This window comes from Stomoxys calcitrans, chromosome 2, assembly GCF_963082655.1.
Source record: "Stomoxys calcitrans chromosome 2, idStoCalc2.1, whole genome shotgun sequence".
NCBI classification, from domain to species: Eukaryota; Metazoa; Arthropoda; class Insecta; order Diptera; family Muscidae; genus Stomoxys; species Stomoxys calcitrans.
This window is the reverse complement of record NC_081553.1, coordinates 109,440,103-109,460,397: the sequence shown is the minus strand read 5'-3', so window position 1 is coordinate 109,460,397 and position 20,295 is coordinate 109,440,103. Positions and strand designations below refer to the sequence as shown.

Here is a 20,295-nt window from a genome sequence, read left to right as displayed (position 1 = left end):
AGCATAATACTGTTATAGTTATCAGAGTGGACGTAAAATTTCTGTGTAAATAATTTCCCACTACAATTTGCAAGGAGCTATATAAACCAATTTGATCAATAACATATAATATAGGTCGGAAGTATATCTGCAATAATTTTAGTCTAGTCCTATTTGGTTTTATTCTGGATTTGGGTCATTACAATACGAACAGATGCACATCAAAAGGTATATTTCGTGCGGCTTTTTTCCCTATCGGGCGTTAGCATACTTTCGATAACAAACGGACGGATGAACGGGAAAAGACAAAGAAAAATGGCTCTATCAACTCATGATGGCATAGAAATCTATAAAATCTTCAAGGGTCCTAACGCCAAATTTTTGGAATTAAACCATAAATAACAAAAAAAATGGAAACCAGAAAATACGATAGCATTCATTAAGGACTCTCACCAGACATAGACATGTCGGTCTAATATCATGCTAAATTGGCATTTTCATTTCAATTTAATTCAATTAATTAATCATAATTCGCCGTCCCGTGCTTTGCATTGATAGATATAAAATATTCCAAGTATAAACAACAAAATTAATTATCCGATATATGTGAATAATACAAAAATTAAATATAAAATAAAATAAATTGAAAATTAATGAGATGAAACAATAAATGTAAAAAGAACTCTAGAATTAAAGGTAAGGATGAAGATAAATCGGTTCTCCATGCTTTAAGGCATCGTAGAAGAAGTGCAAACATCTAATATTTAGGAAGTATTCCAAAGAACACCCAAGAAATTGATGAAAAAAAAGCATTCATAATCCCGTCTACACCGACTACCGTAGATAAATCAAAGGACACCGTGGAAGCACTTTTGCAGTTTGCGAAGATTAGTTCTGTTTGACCCTGTAAAGGCCTCGGCACCTTATAGCATGTGAGGCATTAGCAATGAATGAGCCAATATATATTTAGTTTGGGTTAGTAAAATAACGTTTAGACTGTATAGCTTTTTAATGATAAGCCTATCAAATTGTCATTTTGTGGTTTTTTTGTTAAACATACTGATTGAACAAATTTGTGGTTTCTGAGGCATTTAAGTAAACATACGAAATATAGAGTTAAGCCAATTTGATCACAGCTGATTCCTTTTAGTTCGGTGTTTGGTATTAGGTCTACCATACTATCTAAATTGTCTTGCCGATTTGAACAAACTACATTGAACTACTCTTCTTTTTTCAGAAAATTAAATGAATAATAGCATTTGTTATTATTCCGACAATAGATCTATTACTTAAAAAAAAATGAAACCGGCAACTCTAGCTCTTTCCATTACTCCTTTTCTGTTTGCTCATTTTCATTCTCTCTCTCGCACTCTCTTGCTGACAGTGTTGTTCTGGTTTGCCATGTGTCATATATTGTATTAGTGTGAGTGGTTTGTGTGTTATTCGTGCAAAAACATTCTAAAAAGTTCTAATCAGAATTCGGAATTAAAAAATACAAAATCGTATTAATTACAACAGCTGTTCAAAAAAAAAAAAGATATAAAATTGCAATTTTTCCAACCGGTTAGATGGAGTTTATGTGTTTGCTATAGGCCGGTAAACATAAGTGAAATCACGACGCCAACCAAATCAGTCATTTGTTATTTTTAAAAGCACTCACTTGACACGAAATTGTGGTAGGGATAAAATCATCGTCAGACAATCGCAAACAAACGACGTAATCTTCGAAATTTATTGCGAAAATAGATGTGTTTTGAGAAAACAAAATAATGGCATCTCATATAAATCCCATCATATCCCCAATTTTCTTGCCTTTGTCCAACGCTACACGCAACGCACCACCACCCATCTTAACACCCCCACCAATTTTTATTTTGTTTAGAACGAGAGTGCATGAGAGGGAACAAAGAAAAACACACACAAAGTATTTTGTTTTTCAACGTTGTTCGGGAAGATAAAAGTACTGCGGCAGCACCAGACACAATAGTTGCAACAAAAATAACAACTTTACTTGAGAACGCATACTCGAATCATGAGTGTATTTTGCGCGGAGCATTGGGAGGCAGCAGATTGTTGAAAAATATCAACAACTGTCAAATAATAAAAACATTCAATTCTCCTTTGGCATTGTGATTCATACCAAACGACCAAAACAGACAGACAAGGGATGATCAAACCAGTTTTAACCTGTTGTGTGCCATTATGATTGGGGGAGTTTTGTTATGTATTTAATGAAATACTAAGTAGACGCTTTGACACATATTAGAGTTGTTGGGTAGCAATTTGACCAATTTCGATAAAAGTCGATTAAGAATTTTATTATTAAGAACCTTGAGTTTTTAAATCTTTACCTTTCAACTTTGAACATTGAAGTTTAAAAAGACTGGCCACCTTGCCCACTAGGCTATTTTTTAATTTAACTAATGTTTGTTAATGTCAATGTCAACTGAACATATGTTCAGAAAATAGCTAATTTGGATGGAGCAACAAACGAGAGGTTTAGTTCGAGTGATCGAATTAAATACCCCATTCCTTTAGGCTAGGAGGATGTTGTTCATACATCTAATCCCTATGTCTTCACGGCCAGTGAGGGGAAATGACATGTAAGTTTCTCGTTTGATTCTACATCACCCTTAAAAACCCAGCATAGACCGTTTCTCCCCGGGGACAGTGTGTCAGCATACCTATACCCACCAGCCAGAGTTCATGCTTATAGGCCGTAAGTAAGTGATATCATTTAAGGCGAGATCCGACTAAATTCGAAAGGGCGCCTTAACGAATAGTAGCCCACTTTGTCATGTCCTGCACTTCTGGAGAAAAGCATAAACAACTCCAAAAGCACAACCAATGAAAAAGCACGCCGTGCTGGCTGGGGCATTCAATCTGAAGGTCCAACTGCAATTGCAGTCGCGGAAAATTAGTGATATCAAGTGGAGAGTCTGAGTGAAAGGTCGGGCGGCACCTGCTCTTGCCTTAATATGAAGTTTCTATTATATTCGATATGACAAGTCGAGTTATTAGCTCTTTTAAATAACCAATGATTTGATGTTCTGAAAAAGGACTTAGAAGTTCAATATAGCGACCTAGAGTTGCGTATTCTAAGGATGGACAACTTTGAGTCATGTATTTGATTCACTCAGTAGAGTGCTTGGTTGTTGTTGTTGTAGCACTGTGTTATACACCAAAGAGGCAGTCCTTGTCAATGAAGACCTCCAACGGGTCAATCCGGTACGTAAAACCGGCTGCCATGGGATTGGCTATGATGGGTTATCTGACCTAATCAGACGGTGATCAGGAGCAGTGTTGCCGTTTTCGGTAGGTTCCCACCAAAATTGGTAGGTTTTTATTCTCTTGGTAGGTTGGTAGGCTGACCTCAATTTTTGGTAGGTTTTTCCATCATATAAATACAAAGTTAATTACTGAAAAAATCGATGGGGATAACTCAAAATATAGTCACTTCTTCCAGTTTCTGCATATTCGTTTAGGGTGCAGAATAAAACCGCGGAAGTCGATGGGCGATATACTGTTGCAAGTGATATCACTGCTTCACATTTCAGGGAAAAGTGCGAATTCTGATATTGACTGTAACTGGCCCGAGCGCTAAGCATTTTTGGCTAGTAGAACATTTGGTAGGAATTTTCTGAAATATTGGTAGGAAATAATTTTCTTGAGTGGCAACACTGATCAAGAGGTTACTAGGATCTTAGTTTGCTCTTCTGTAAGATTAAAAATGCAAAATGCAGTGGCAAACTTCTCACAAATCAATGAGTGCTGTCCGATTCAAGATTAAGGCACAACGATAATGGACCTTCTTTTTATAGCCTTCTGTAAGATTATAAACTACAAATTATGCGAAGCGGGAGCCCTCTCCATTTGTGAAAATGCCCATGGCGGGTCCCCTGCCTCTAAAAAGGTCTGCAATATTTGACAGTGAGCCTCAAAATAAAGTGTATGAAAACATTTATTTTAAAATACATACAGCCGTGTTCACAAAACTTAATGAAGCCTTAAAATAGTTTTATTTGGCAGTTCTATAAAGCCAATCTACCAAATAAACCTTATTCAAATCTACATTAATGCCATGTCTGCATTGACTCTTTTTGCTTTTGTCGTTTTGAAAAACATCTCAACCGTTCACACTAGCTGAGATGTTTTGGAAATTGGTTTTATTGTGACGCTTACTGCATGTACATATTTGTTAGCGTATTGATTATGTAGAAACAGCACAAAGGGTTTTGGTAGTTATTTGACGTTTGACCCGTATACAAGATTTGAGTTCTTGCTTTTGTTTTTGAACGTTTCCTTAATGGGTTAAATTTTAAAACACGTTGCACTCTTACTCACTCCATTAATGATGGCAATGACAAAATCCAAAGTATGCTTTAATGGCAATAAATTAAACTTTGGAAAACATTGTAGTGTATTTCGCAATAGATTCACAAAAGAAAAACAAAACTCGCCTGGTTATAAACAAAAACAAGGTAATTGATTATTGCTATCATATCGCTCGCACCACATTTTGCTACAAATGTCAACACCATAACTAACAACAACTAACATAAGCTGGTCAAATAAGGTTGGCGGCAAAAAGCTTTCACACACAAACAAGACACTACGCACTTGTCAAAAATGTCAACAAAATGCCAACAAAGTGGTAATTTGCAATCTTGCAAAGTCTATCGTTGTCTGACAAAAATTGCGTGCGGCGGTGGGGTATTACGCATTGGGTTGTCTCTCCCTCTACACTTCATCACAAATTTGCACTCTCTTGGCGGGTATTTCTCTCAATCTCTGTTTCTCACGACCTATCAATGACTTACATATGTACATGTGTACATGCATACTTTGAAAGTAATTCAAGCAAAGCTCCATCATTAAAGTGATGCGATGGGGTCGATGGTATTGCTGCGCGACTAAAGAAGAAGCTGAAAAACATGTGTTTTGCCTACTGTCTGGCTTGAACGGCGGTAACAAATGTCATGATTATAATGACTTAGTGCGTGTTTGTTTCGCTTAATTTTTTAAAGAAAAAACGTGTAAATTAATTCTAAATAATGAAAAGGGCTGAAAATTGTATATAACAAAAGAATAATTAAAGTGATAAATATAAAGAAATGTCGTTACGGTGTTAAATTTTTGCGCCGCCATACCACATTATTGCCCCTAACACCGCCTAGTGTTAACCGGTTGTTTGTTGGTTTTATTGAAATAATCAAGTTCAAGGGCGTGCGCGTTCGTTATAACAAATATTTTATAAATAAAGCAAAGTCAAAAAAAATCTACAAAATTTTAAAAAGAAAAAAATCAAATTATTTTCTTTTAACACAGCGTTTTAAAGCAATCAAAACACCAGTAGCAACAACAACAACAGCAGCGGCTAACAAATAAATGCACAATATATTAACTTAAAAAGAAAAAGAAGGAAAAAAGCAAGATAAACAACGCAACGCAAAATACTTACCTAGGAGCATTTAATTCTTTCAAATCAAAATTGGCAAAAAATTCTCTATTGTGGTATTTTTTACGTTTGCTTGCTTTCACATGAAAATTGCTCTTTTGAAGAAAATTATATTTCTTCAGAAGTAGAAAATAACACACACAAGAAAAATAAAAATTGAAACCAAACAAACGTTCGTTCCAGAACAAAGAAAAAGTAAAACTTAACAACGCAATATCTTTCTTGGGCTGCCATCGGCAACAACAACACATCTCAACATCATCCTTCGATTGCATTGCCGCGCACTTTCGTCTCCCATCATAGAATTTCACAACAAGCCACCAACTGCCCACAGATACCACCAACGATAGTCTTCAACCGTCTCATCACACCTTATAAAATAACATTTCTTTGCTGCTGCAACCCTGAAAGCAGAAAAAAACCAAAAGCAAAAGAGTTCAACGATTGTTCCCCCAATTTTAAGCATTTCGGAAATTTCTCCAAGGCAAAAGGTAAGTGAACTCTTTTTTTCAGTTCTTTCTTGGACCAAAAAAACAATCATGCATTTATTCATACATGTTCGCATTTAGGTTTCTCCCCTTCCTCAGCTCAGTCAAGCTTCATCATAGAATTGGACTTCTCACATATCTTTAAAATTTATTAGCCAAAAAAATACAGTAGCAAGCAAAATTGAGGCATTTAACTTTAACCCCAAAGCAAGTCTCCACAGAAGGGCTTAAAAGGGCATGCAAAACTTCAACCCATATTGGATAATGATGGCCACTACAGAGTCCAGAAGTTTTATTTAAATATCGACCGCACGTGACAATGGGAAGTCCTATACCAATCAGTTCACATAAAAGTTCTGACCTCATGGTCACTTAAGAATTTAAATCTGGAGTTAAGTTTTTACCTTAACATCACTATTAGAGAAAGTGGAAAGTCTCAAACATTTTGTTTAAGATGTGTACCTATTCTTTGTAGAATATTAGAATGTGCATTTTTTTCCATTTACAAAGGCAACTGACCTACACCAATAAGAATCGCTTGTTTCAAGCGTTTTGCTTTATGGTTCAGAAATTCTTTAAGAAACGTGGTTATGAACATCTCGCCTAAAATCCAAACATGCTGGTACTAAAATCAACAATATGGGATTTCCACTGTATTCCAATCCCATGGGAGCCGGTTGTACGTACCGGATTAGTTCGATGAAGTCTTTCATCGGCAAGGGCTGCCGCCTCAGTGTACAAAAACTACTAGAACAACAACAACCGCTGTATCCCATGGCAGCCCAAAACATACAACATTTCAATTCTTCACAAATGTCGCCAGCATTAGTGAGGTGATGATCTGATGTTCTCGCCAGGTGGCCTCTATGAAAACTAGACACGGCACGGGATAGCTGTGAGCACCACACAGGCTTGAACATTGAGGTCCGATCTGTGTGGTGATCATTGCTGTCACGAGAAGGTTAGCTGAGAGCTATCGGGCTTGTCCACAGGATGCGGAAAGTGGAATGCTACATACGGAGTAACTGCAACGGCAGGCGGATAATCAGCGATATGGAGCAGAGAGGCCGGACGGTATTTTGCCCAAGTATATGAGTACATTGGCGCCTTTAAATAACCAACGGCCAACATTTTCCAGCGGGGATCGTTCCTTTGGACAGGAACGAGATTGTTCACCTACAAGAGCTAGGCGATTATCGCCACTTCCACATGAAAATGTGCCTAGAACAACAAAAAAAAACTGTAGTTGCAAATTGTAAAATTTCTCATGAACATTCAATCTAGGATCAGGGGCAAATTTCTCACATATCAATGAGTGCTATCCGATTTAAGTTTAAGCTCAATGATATGAGTGCACCATTTTATAGCCGAGTTCGAACGGCATGTCTCAGTGCAACGTCTCTTTGGGGAGAAGTTTTTAAATGTCGCCATCACCAGCATTAGGAGGACATAACCACCACTGAACATTTTTTCTGATGTTCTCTCCCGAATTAGAACCCAAGCGTTCTACGTCATAGGCGGACATGCTGCATGCTCTGCGCTACTGTAGTAACTAGAGTTACCATGGTATATAGAAATCCGTATCGTGGACTAAAATTGTTCCGATCGAGATTGGACGAAACGACTTCTCATCGCTGACCTCCATGCCATTACAGACCTCATCCAGGGTGTTTAATAGAAGCTGTCGGATGGCGATGGCGGATGGGCTTGACACAAGCCCCCAGAAACTAAACTGTTACTATATTCCAAAAGGAGTAAGATTGGAGAGCGACATGTCCTGGATACTGTGTAGCTATCTCTAATTGGAGAGACCAAGTACCTGGCCGTGATCCTTAACCGAAAACTAAAGGGGAGGAAGATCATCGACGTGAGGTTGAAAACGCGACTGAGCGCAATATGCTCTTGTCGTAGCTTATTGCCAGACTAATTTTAAGCTTTTACAAAATACATATTTGCGGCATCAAAAATCCCCCTTAGTCGGGAACCTGGCGTTTTTCGAACTTTAGACAATCTTTCATTCTGCTTACTGGGGTGTGATCTTGATTTAGCCACATTTGCATGTGGAAGTAGCGATCCTCCTCAATATCCTATGGGTGAATAAGCTCGTTTCGGTCCATAAGACCGATCGCCGCAAGAACGTTATGGCCATTGGCTATTTAAAGGCGCCAATAACTCGCCTTGTCATATCGAGTGTCGCAGGCACTTAGTATTCAAACAAAAGCCTGTGCCCCTCGACCTTTCACTGAGACTCTCCGCTACTCCGTATGGAGCATTCCACTGCAACCTGTGGACGTGCCCGGTTGATCTCAACTAAGTTTGGCATGATAACGATGAAAAACATCACATAGGTCGGAGCTCACAGTTCCAGCCAGTGTGGTGTTTATTCTATCTGGTGACATGGCATTGTAATGGGGCGGACCGACCCCACCTTCTCTGAGGTCGCTGGACCTTCTCCATACACAGATGCGGCAGTGAGGCATGAATCTACCTTGAGTTTCTAGAATTTAAAGAGGCATATAAGCTTATAGTCTTGAAGTTTTCAAGGCATAGGTCTTTACGATCTTAACACTCTGGAAACAATTTCAATGGCTGCCCGATCGGAATATCACTATATACGTGGATAGTCATGTAAGATAGAAAAATGCTAGGAAATGAAAGGATCATCTTCGAATCAGCCTTTGCTGGGTTGGGACATAAAGGGTTAGGTACGAGTGAGAGCTGCTTGGTGGGCAAGACGCCTTCTTAATGACAGTACAAAAAAGTTGTTGTCTGATGCCTTAGTTTGCAGGGAGCGCAAGGCTGTGTTTTGTGGCCAAGTTTTTTTTTTGTGAAAATAAGGCATTTAAATGGCAGACAGATCTTTAAAGTCACACTGAAATCAGAAAGAGGCAGATTTCTAAGGAATTCGTGGTAAAGACGAAGAATTTTAGAAAATTGAGCAATTATTGAACACAGCTCTGCGCGGGAAAAGGGGCACAGGATTATGGGTAAACATCTATATCCGTACCTGTACTCTCTCAAGGGCGCAGCCTTTCGTCACTTTTGATAATTGTTGGGGTTTGAAATAGTAGATTAGAGGAAACTCAACAATGGGGGTTCGAGCCGAATTCGCCGAGCTCCTCTCGCTCCATGAACATTCCATTAAGGAACATTTTCATGTGTAGATGGCGATCCTCGTTAAGCTCTTATAGGCGAGCAACAGGATGACCATTGGTTCTTTAAAGGCGCCAATATCTCGCCTTGTCGTATCGAGCATCATAGGCGCTCGGTGTTTAAGCCCCGTATAAAGCATTTCACTCACTCAGCTAAGCTTCTCGTGATAACGAAGAACACCACACAGATTGGAGCTCAAAGTTCCAGCCTGTGTGATGCTCATAGTTATCCCGTACCGGTATTTTGTGCTGTCCGATTCAAGTTCAAGTTCAATGATATGTGGCCTCCTTTTTATAGCTGTGTCCGAACAGCAAGCCGCAAAGCTAGCCCTCTCTTGACGGAAATTTTTATTTAAAGAGAAGTTTTATTTAGTTATTTAAAGTTTCTCATATCGAGAATCATAGGCACTCAGTATCATCTGTTCATCGTCACGAGAAGCTTAGCTGGGAGCCACAGTTTCCGGATAGTGGAATGCCTCGTAAACGGAGTAGCTGCAATTGCGCGGACAATCAGCGTTTTCAAGTGCAGATTCTCTATGAGAGTCTTGGCGGCACCTGCTCTTGCTTAAATATTGAGTGCCTATGATAATTATTGTGACAAGGCGAGTTATTGGCGCCTTAAATTACCAATGGCCATCAAGTTCCTGCGACGATCGGTCCTTTAGACCGGAAAGAGCTTGCTCACCTATACGAGCCAGACGAGGATCGCTATCTCCACATACAAACGTGGCTAAGACGCTCCATTGTTTACCACTAACCAGCAAATGCTTTGTATGTTGTCAACAAGAAGCCTTTATACGAGCTGGACAAGGATCGCTACCTCCACATACAAACGTGGCTGAGACGCTGCATAGTTTACCACTAACCAGCAAATGCTTTGTATGTTGTCAACAAGGAGCCTTCATCAGCACACCAATTGCTACCGGATAGTGAATTGGGAAGCCTGTTTCTAATGCTGACTTTGTCGCAAATCGCCATAGCATGTGCAAAGGGCTTGGAATTCTTCTTTGGTCCAAAAGAGGAGAGTCAGTGTTTAACTTTCCGCAGACCTCTACAGTGAACAATCGTCCGCAAATGACACGTTCTTGATGTCATCTAAAGGTTGTGCAATAGAGCATAGTTAGGGGTTAAAGAGAGTCAGAAATATCCCCACAACTTGGGGAAATCCTTGTTTCACTCTACTTCTTGAATAAAAATAGCCAGTGCCTTTTACTTGGTTCAGACCTCAGCTAGTATGTCCGGTGTCGTATGCGAAAATTCTCCAACGGTTCTGGCCACTTTCAGACCCCGGGAACAATGACAGTGTTCAGATTGTGGTAAATTATCGGAGACCACGAATGCGGCGAACAGATCTATCTCGCTCTATCATTCTCGAGTTACTTAATTAATTAAGTGCATGCAGTGTTACCTGTGGCATATTCACTGAAAACCTATAACTCCTTCCAACCTATAACAAAGTATCTAACTTACCTCCATCGCCCTTAACGTTTTTTAAGATGCTCCTTTTATTTTGACTGCAACTGTCTGGCATGACTGCTGATTTGAAAATTTCCTTTGAAGTATTCTTAAATGCTGTGGAAAGTAATGGCCTATGTTTTACAATTTCATTTCATTTATTCATTATTGTTAAATTATTTGCAATTATATTTTCTGGGAGTGTTTGCCCTTTAACAAAGTATGCACCCGAAGAAGGCCATACATAAATTGTATATGCACTCAGCCGACCTTGATATCTCTTTAACCTTCTTGTGTGCTCCTGAATGACCTTAGCATTCGTGAGAAAAGTTTAATCACCTTTTTAATTAAAAACAGTAAACATTTCTTTTCTTTAATTAATTTAAATGAAAGAACATTTTGTTAAAGGCAATTGTTTATGTTACTGTTACTGTTGATGTTCTTGACCGACAATAATTCTGCCTTAATTATTATGGGCATTTTTTTGTTTTTTATAAATAAATATGAATATGAAGAATGGACAGGATGTTTTTTCAACAAAGCTTTGTTATAATGGATTTGTGAGGTAATAATTGAAAAAATCTGGAAGATATTCCTTTCTATTTTTATTTAATTTCCAATATTTTTTAAGAAAATCTATAATTGGCAATGTTTGTTTTGACGAAATATCTGCCAAAACTTCGTCGAGAAATGAATTATAAATACATTTCAAAGATTTTATCCATATTTGTATGGATTAATATTTTAGTTTATGATAATGCACGTTTTATTCATGCCGTGCCTGTCTATGCAAATGCAAATTTTGCCCATGAACATTCCACTAAGGAACAGGGGCAAACTTCTCACCCATAAATGAGTGCAGTCCGATTCATGTTTAAGCTCAATGATAAGAGGCCTCCTTTTTATATTGGGTTGCCCAAAAAGTAATTGCAGATTTTTCATATAGTCGGCGATGACAAATTTTTTCACAGCTTGTGACTCTGTAATTGCATTCTTTCTTCTGTCAGTTATCAGCTGTTACTTTTAGCTTACTTTAGAAAAAAAGTGTTTTTTTACATTTGATTATTTTTATATTTGATTAAAGTTCATTCTAAGTTTTAATAAAAATGCATTTACTTTCTTTTAAAAAATCCGCAATTACTTTTTGGGCAACCCAATAGCCAGTCCGAACGGCGTGCCGCAGTGCGACACCTCTTTGGAGAGAAGTTTTACATGGCATATTACCTCATAAATGTTGCCCGCATTAGGAGGGGAAAGCCACCGCTGAAAAATTTTTCAGATGGTCTCGCCAGGATTCTAACCCAGACGTTCAGCATCATAAGCGGACAAGCTAACCTATGCGCTGCGGTGGCCTCCGCCTGTCTATGCAGTAACCCATTCTTTCCATCCAAGTTTTCCAGTACTTTTTCGATTACTATGGGTACTAAAATTTTGTGTCGTCAATGTTTTCTAGTTGTTTAGAGTAAGTCTTACAAAATTTTCCAACATAGTCAAATAGTCCAAAAGGCAACCAGTAGAGAGTTTATTCTATGAAAAGTTTTTATATATTCTGTATGGACTCGAGAACATCTGTATCAATTTTACAAAAAATAAAGCAATATTGAAAATTCGCATATCTTGGAGATGGGTTGACGATGGTTGATGGATATATGCCAATTTTTGGAGCTAAAAGTTCCAAGCTGTGTGATACTCGTTGTTATCCCGTGCAGGGAAACCGTCGAAGTCATCAGTCGCAGTATGGAGTGGGTTCACTATCACCGGCGCTGTAGAAAGTGTACATACCGACGCCTAGAGTTTTGTCCAACGTTATAAGCCTGACATAGGCTCTAATCGATAGGAGACTCTGATGCCGACCTTGATTTATGACAATCTCTCTTAAGTTACGACCAAAGGGTAATGACTTTGGCTGAACAAATGTTACGCATGGTGAATGCCAGGGCACTCACCAGAATTGTAGGTGATTGCAACAAAATTTCAAGCGCCTAGCTTTACTCCTTCGAAAGTTTGCGTGCTTTCGACAGACAGACGGATGGACATGGCTAGATCGACTTAAAATGTCATGACGATCAAGAATATATATACTTTATGGGGTCTTAGACTCATGTTTCTACGTGTTACAAACAGAATGACGAAATTAGTATACCCCCATCCTATGGGGAGGGTATAAAAACTTAATGTAGATTTGAAATAGGTGTATTCGACAGATATTTTTAAAAGAACTGTCAACCTAGAGCAAAGTGTTCTTATGGGCGTACTACACCTAATATTCCAAGGGCATTGCAGATATGACGAGGAACTCAATTTTCTGTTATTTTTCGGTAGAGTAGGAATCTGACGTCGAAATTTGGGTCAATCGTCTGCAGCGTCTGCTCGGACTCCCAAAACAAGAGACTCCCAAGAAGGTCTTTGTATTCGTATGATATCCCTCTGAAACAACACGGTGTCAGTTCACTGTTCGTGGTTGAAGACATGCAAAATTTGTCGATGGTCAAACCGAAGCTCACTTAAAATTCACAAAAAACCGACGAGGAACTCAATTTGGAGTAGTAATCTGACATCCAAATGACTACCAATTAAAATCGACAAGAAACCGATGAGAAACTCAATTTTCCTTTATTTTTCGGTAGCGTAGGAATCTGACATCCAAAATTGGGCCAATTGTCGGGAGCTCTGACTCCCAAAACAAGGGTCCAACACCCCTGAAAGACTAGGGAGGGTCTTTGTATCCATATGATGTCGATGTTCCTCTGCAACAACATGGTGCAAATTCACTGTTTGTGGTTAAAGACAAATTAACCAAAGGGAAGGTTGGCTAGATGGGAAATTTGTTTGAATCCTGCAAGTCAACGGGACTGGATGAAGTACTGCCTGCAAAGGCCGTATTCGTATGCCATACAGCTCCTTGAGGCTATTTATAGGAGCTGGGTTTTGCTGGATTACCTACCGACTAAGTAGCACGAGTTTAGGGAGGTTTCCATTCCGAAAACAGTAAAGCCCTCGAGAGACCACTTAACATGTGTATGAGTGACCATCTCGGCCCTTTACTGATATGCGGCTATAAGCATGTTCACACTGCTGCCTGCCTGCTGCAAAGAGCAGGAGCAATATTACTCTTTGAGGGTGAATTTAGGAGCTGCGTTTTGCTGGGCTACCTACTGACTGGGAGGCGGGACCTTAGTATGATTTTCATCCCGAAGTCGTGGAAACCGAGCCACTACCTGCTCAAGGATTACAGGCCGCCTAGTCTAGTCTACCCTTCGCCCTAAAGACCCTGCAAAGACTACTTGACACGTGTATTAGGGGAAGTGGAGGTGGCAATCCTAGTCAAGCTCCTGTAAGTGACCAAGCTCGTTTCGTTTCAAAAGACGAATCGCCGCGGGAACAGGATGCCCATTGGTTATTTAAGGGCGCTAGTAACTCGCCTTGCCATATCAAGCATAATAGGCACTCAGTATTTATGCTAGAGCCGGTGCCGTCCGGCATCTCACTGAGACTATCCGCCCGATGCAGCTAATTGTCCGCGACTGCCGTTGCAGCTTCTTCGTATGGAGCATTCTATTGGGTTGCCCAAAAAGTAATTGCGGATTTTTCATATAGTCGGCGTTGACAATTTTTTTCACAGCTTGTGACTCTGTAATTGCATTATTTCTTCTGTCAGTTATCAGCTGTTACTTTTAGCTTGCTTTAGAAAAAAAGTGTAAAAAAAAGTATATTTGATTAAAGTTCATTCTAAGTTTTATTAAAAATGCATTTACTTTCTTTTAAAAAATCCGCAATTACTTTTTGGGCAACCCAATACTATCCGCAATCTGTAGACGGTAGTTCGCAGCTAAACTTCTAGTGGCAACGATGAATACCACACATATCAGTCCAGCCTGTGTGGTGTTCACAACTATCCCGTACCGGGGGTTAATAGTGTCCTTCATGAGGTGTTTCGCTACATCGAAGGAAATCTACTTTTTGGCCTTTTTTGGTAGAAGGCGCTTTGAAGAAAGTTTAGTTGGAGTCCATACGTGAATCCTGCATCTATTTGCGAATTATGTTGATAGGAAGCGGAATGACCGAATTATAAAACCTCCATGGGGCGAAGGCTAGTTTGGATGGCTTTGGTTATTTGCAAATTGGATGGCTTTGGTTATTTAGGGGAATCTCAGATTCTGATAGCCGAGCCGAGATTGTCAATGTGATACAGCTTGTGCATTACATAGTGGACGCCGCAGAGAGCAAAACCGAATGAGTGCGAGAAAACAGTTCCAAAGCGTTTTTTGCGCTTGTTTGCATTGTTGATGTTTAGTTTTTTGTTTTTAGGGTTTAAAAATAAAAAAATGCATATGGATCAAATAATAAGTAGATTTTTTTGGAATTATGTAAATAATGAAATCCACCAAATTCACTCCTTTTTAGTGTAATTGGCAGCACACTAGATGAATCAAAATTCTCTTTATCAGATGAAACTTGGAACAAGCAATATTTCAGCGCTAATTCTCGCATTCACTGTGGTATAGACAAAATTACTTCTCGCATGGAAATAAGTGCCAAAAAGCTCGGCTCGGCTCCGCTTGGCATCAGCGCGCACCCTGTTCGCAACCTTATACAGGTCCCCCACATTCGACGCGACAGGCCACTCCAAGTACAGCCGGTGCATCAATCTAGACCGCTAACCCCATTTACTACCAACAAGCCAAGCTTAGCTCAGACACCTTCCTACTTCTCGTAAACAATACCAACTCAGTCTTCTTGGCATTCAGACCCAGACCACAACCCAGATAGAATATCCCAAACTTCGCGGTGGCAAGAATAACCTTGTAATCAGCATAAACGCATACCCTTACACCCATCGTCTCAAGTCTCCACGGTCAAGTCAATCGCAAGAATCCATAGCAAAGGCGAAATAACTCCGCCTTGTGGTGTACCCATTCACCTTCACAGAGGTGGCCCCAATACTGACCGTAATCTCCCTATGCAGAAGCATACTCATTATCCCTTAAAGGTGACCCGATGGCAGATGGATGCACATTGTTAATGCCCCCACTTTGGCTAGATACGCCGCCAACGTGAATTCCTTGAACTGAAGCGTTCTCTTCAAGTGATGCACCACAATATGAAGTGCATTATCAAACAACCTGTCCTTGATATATGCATGCTGATACCTGCTGAAGTAATCTCTTCCTAGCTTTACTCTTATATGAAAGTTCAGAATCCTCTCCAACGTCCTCATGAAGAAGGATGAGAGACCAATCGGCCTCGAGTCCTTGGCCGCACTCCATTGCTGCTTCGCTGCCTTCGGTATGAGGACGACCTTCACCCTCCTCCACGACAATGATACATAGAAGTACCTAATACACGTTCGAAACAAAACGACGTAACCATCGGCCAGACAGTCATAGTGCTCCCGTAGAGGCCGACTTATGCAGGGTGGAGGCCTTTCAGGATAAGTTGGAGCTGGTTGAGCAGCTTTTGTTTCACTGCCTCGCAATTTGGTGAAGAAGCGCATTTTCATTGTTTGGGCTTAAATTAAAAGTATTTGGAACCTGTCTTCCAACTGGGGTCCAAAGTGTCTTGGGCTGTAACGAGCTTGTGTTAGCCGAGCAGGGTCTTTGGGTTCGATTGCTAAGAGAATTTTTAAAATACCTTTGTAAAACTATAACTATGGTATCACAAAGGACAACATTTGTCTAGAGCCTAGTTTCAAATGACACCATAAACTGTGAAACGGTGAAAAACTGTTCCTAGTATTCCATTTCTGATTTCACTTTGAGTTGTTGAGACACCACAGGTGAAACTCTATGATTGATGAATTAAAGAAGTCTCCAAACTCTTCGAATGAAGTTAAAAATTCAAATTATTTTTTAAAATCTTCAATCAAATCGAACCATCAACATCTTCTTGGTGAAATCGTTCAACTTTTTCTTCACCATGCTACTCCAAAAACATCTCTCATAGCTGTGCTTTGGTTGGTTATTTTCTTAAGCATAAACTCAATACATATTTAAATCAAACTTAATTATACATAGTCCAAGCATAAAATTCGCATCTTCATTTTCGCTAACAGTATTCTTATTTTTCTTTATCTACTCATTTACCTTTGGTTTAGTGACCATTCCGCTTTGAAAGCTAATTATTATAAATAATAAAATTGTCATATTTTCTTTCTTTTTCGTTTTCGTTTCAGACCACTTTTGGTGTAAAACAGCGATTTTTGGCTGAGATTTTTGTTGTTGGTCGAAAAACAAACAAACAAAGCGACAGACAGACCAACACGAGAAGCGGGTAAAGCTCTCGGGGCCATTTGCTGGCCAACGAGGTCATTGTATACCATTAAGGCCGTTGAGCAGGCAGAGCACACACATAACGCACCCCCAGCCCCACACTGCCGGGTCTGGTGTGTTAACTGTTGCCACTTTAGGAAGTTGAAAAGCCATAGCTTCATTGGACAAAAAGTGCATATTAGTAAAACAAAGAGCTGATAAACCGATCTCTATTGTAACCGCCGCCAACCCCAAAATTTAAGCGGCAAGGAAAATTGATTGGAAAAATTGTTGGCGGCAGTTGTTATAAAAAAATTCCAAACAACATCCAAACAAGGAGACGACGACAACAACAACAACAACAGCAGCAGCGTCAGTTCGTTGTGGTGCGTTATTGAACTGTTGAACAGTTTCACATAGCGAGCAGCACAACAGCATCCAGCATCAGCACAGTCATACCAAAATTGCATTCATTGTCGTCCATAGTTGGCCGACTGGTTGGGGGGAGGTTGGTATTGAGGCGCACAGGATAAGAGCTACGACCCAGGGGGAGTAGCTAGGGGTAGGAGGTGGGCTGTTGTTTGTGCATTTCTTTCCTTAACGCATGTGATCTCAGCCAACAAGAAAAAGAACAACAACCGCCACCCACACGGACTTATTATTTGTTCGAGATAACCTCAACACCATTGTTGTTTTTCAGATAAAGCACATCGAACAACATATTACCTCCATCCATAAGAGGCACACTCACTCACTTACTCACTCACTGACATTCAGTGACCAAGAAACATCCACCAACTGAAACAATTGTCGCTACCAGTCAGCCGCCCCAGTAAGCAACCCCGTCAACTACCTCCACCACCGCCTCTAACAACGCCAACATCATAGGCCAACAACAACGTCAACATGATTTCGAACAAAAAATCATACGCCATGAAAATGCTGCAGTTGGCTTTGGCCTTAAGCCTGTTGCATGTCAACCCTGATGATTATTTGCAACAGCGCCTGCAAAACTGGGACTCTCAGCTAGAGCTAAGAGATGGCGATGGCTGGGAGCTGGAAATGCTGCGGGCAGTGCCCATGGTAGAATATCCCTATGCCAATCGCAAGACCATAATGCCTCTAATAGAAGACTTGGTATTGTATGATCACTCAGCCGAGAGTTTGGCCAACACCCAGTATAATGTCACCGCCTATTTGTTAAATGTCTCCAATGAGAGTGCCAATCAGACGGCAGCAATGCAGGAAATGCAAGCGCTGCCAGCATCCTCTGCAACGGTGGCCTCAAATAGCCCTCCGGCCACTGCATCTTCTTCTGCAGCCTCAGCTTCTTTGTCCGTCCTTGAGGGGGGCTCTAACCCTACTACCGTTAGTTCAGTGGTTCAAGCCCCCGGCAGCTCAAATTCAACGCATCTACATGCTATGACCTCACCTGAAATTGAACTTTTTCTCAATTCAGAATCCCTACAGGATCAACGTTCGGTTTGGGAACAAAATTTGGCCGATTTAAACGATTTTAATGATTTGCCCCTACTGAACTCGCACTATGGCAATTTGCCTTTGAAAGATGGCCAACAGCAGGACAATAGTCTTTTCGATCTCCAACAATTGGATGTTTTCCTGCCCACTTTTGGTAGCTCGGCTACATCGGTGACTGAAACTGATGGTGCGGTAGCTTTAAATGACACCTTTCCCAATCCTGATGATGAGGCAGGCGTTAAATTGGAACAATTTGATGATGAGGACGATAAGGCTTTGTTGGTGGGCATTATTGATACAAAGGCGGTATGTTCCACCATCTCTACGGATGCGGTGGATATCAACGAGACTTGTATTAAGAAAGAGGAAACGGAGGAATCATCGAAGCCTGATACCCAAGAAAGCGAGGTGGACTTGAGTCCCTTCATCAGCAATGTGGAAATGAAAAAAGAGGTAATTTTTTCTTTATTATGATGAAAATTTTTTTCAGATATTTTTTCTTAAAGAAAATCTCAAGTACTGAGACTAAAATATGTTTTAACCTCGGAACCTCGAAAATAATTTTATTTAATAACAAATTAATTCAAGATCTCAAGTAAGGGATATAATTTAAAAGTAAAATTGTTCAAAACAAGATTAATTTTAGAGATTCTACTTATTATATGTATTTTCTAATATAAACGCTAAAATTATTTATGCGTCATCTGAGGACGGCAGTTTCTAAGAATCGGCTGCCTGAGTGGTAGTACGCCTTCACTAAGAGATATATTGCAGCAATGTTTTCTGGATGGCCTTGTACTGTAAGTGGTTCTGCTGCGTTCGATTCCAGAGAGACCATTGAACTAGATGAGTAGAATTAGTAGTGTAGTTGAAAGAGTGCGATATGCCGTTTGTTCGCTGGGAACCAAATCAGCCTGATCGCTGTTGAGCCCAAAGCTGGGGAGTCGACCGGAGTCAAGTTTATGAGGCCGGAGTCAAAGTCGAACTTCGGTTCGTATTTGAGCACGTTCGACCCGACTCCGAATCGTTTTCCGACTCTGGCTTAATACTCCGACATAGACTGCAACCCGGGCTCGGAGTCGAGATTAATCTAAGCAGTTATGACAAATACTAATATTACGGCATCAGCAATTCCGTCGGGACTAAATGTTGCTTTTTTGTGCTAAACTTTACGCTCTAGACCATAAAGACCATTTGACTGGGAAAGGTTCACTATCTTCGTTGTCTTCGTTTCCAGAGCCAAGGGTGATTTTTTTGAGGTTAGGATTTTCATGCATTAGTATTTGACAGATCACGTGGGATTTCAGACATGGTGTCAAAGAGAAAGATGCTCAGTGTGCTTTGACATTTCATCATGAATAGACTTACTAACGAGCAACGCTTGCAAATCATTGAATTTTATTACCAAAATCAGTGTTCGGTTCGAAATGTGTTCATTCACCGTTCAGCGATGAGGCTCATTTCTGGTTGAATGGCTACGTAAATAAGCAAAATTGCCGCATTTGGAGTGAAGAGCAACCAGAAGCCGTTCAAGAACTGCCCATGCATCCCGAAAAATGCACTGTTTGGTGTGGTTTGTACGCTGGTGGAATCATTGGACCGTATTTTTTCAAAGATGCTGTTGGACGCAACGTTACGGTGAATGAACACATTTCGAACCGAACACTGATTTTGGTAATAAAATTCAATGATCTGCAAGCGTTGCTCGTTAGTAAGTCTATTCATGATGAAATGTCAAAGCATACTGAGCATCTTTCTCTTTGACACCATGTCTGAAATCCCACGTGATCTGTCAAATACTAATGCATGAAAATCCTAACCTCAAAAAAATCACCCTTTACAAGGGGGAAAAATAGGTAGTGTGGAAACCAATCGGATATTACTTCGACACAAGGACTTGTCGTTTTTCCACTAATGAAGTTGGTGGTAATCCACTGGGGAGTAAGCGTCTATTCTTTTGAAGAGATCTAGATCGTGAAGATGACAAGAATGCAAATGCAATTTTGCCCACGAACATTCCATTAAGGAACAGGGGC

The 20,295-nt window shown here is 40.1% G+C and overlaps 1 protein-coding gene across 4 annotated transcripts in view; it reads left to right on the top strand.

Annotated features, from left to right (window-relative positions):
- Positions 1–20,295, top strand: part of LOC106083391 (segmentation protein cap'n'collar) — a 233,610-nt gene that overhangs the window by 37,137 nt on the left and 176,178 nt on the right. For 2 of the 4 annotated variants that reach the window (XM_013246342.2, XM_013246341.2), the window contains exons 2-3: positions 5,308–5,928; positions 16,705–18,712. The exons of 1 other annotated variant lie outside the window; for it this stretch is intronic. In XM_013246342.2, coding sequence (XP_013101796.2) covers positions 17,687–18,712 — 1,026 coding nt within the window. In that variant the 5' untranslated portion in view covers positions 5,308–5,928; positions 16,705–17,686. Of the gene's footprint in view, positions 1–4,088; positions 5,929–16,704; positions 18,713–20,295 lie in introns of those variants that run through there. One more of the 4 variants, XM_059363242.1, reaches the window with a different exon arrangement.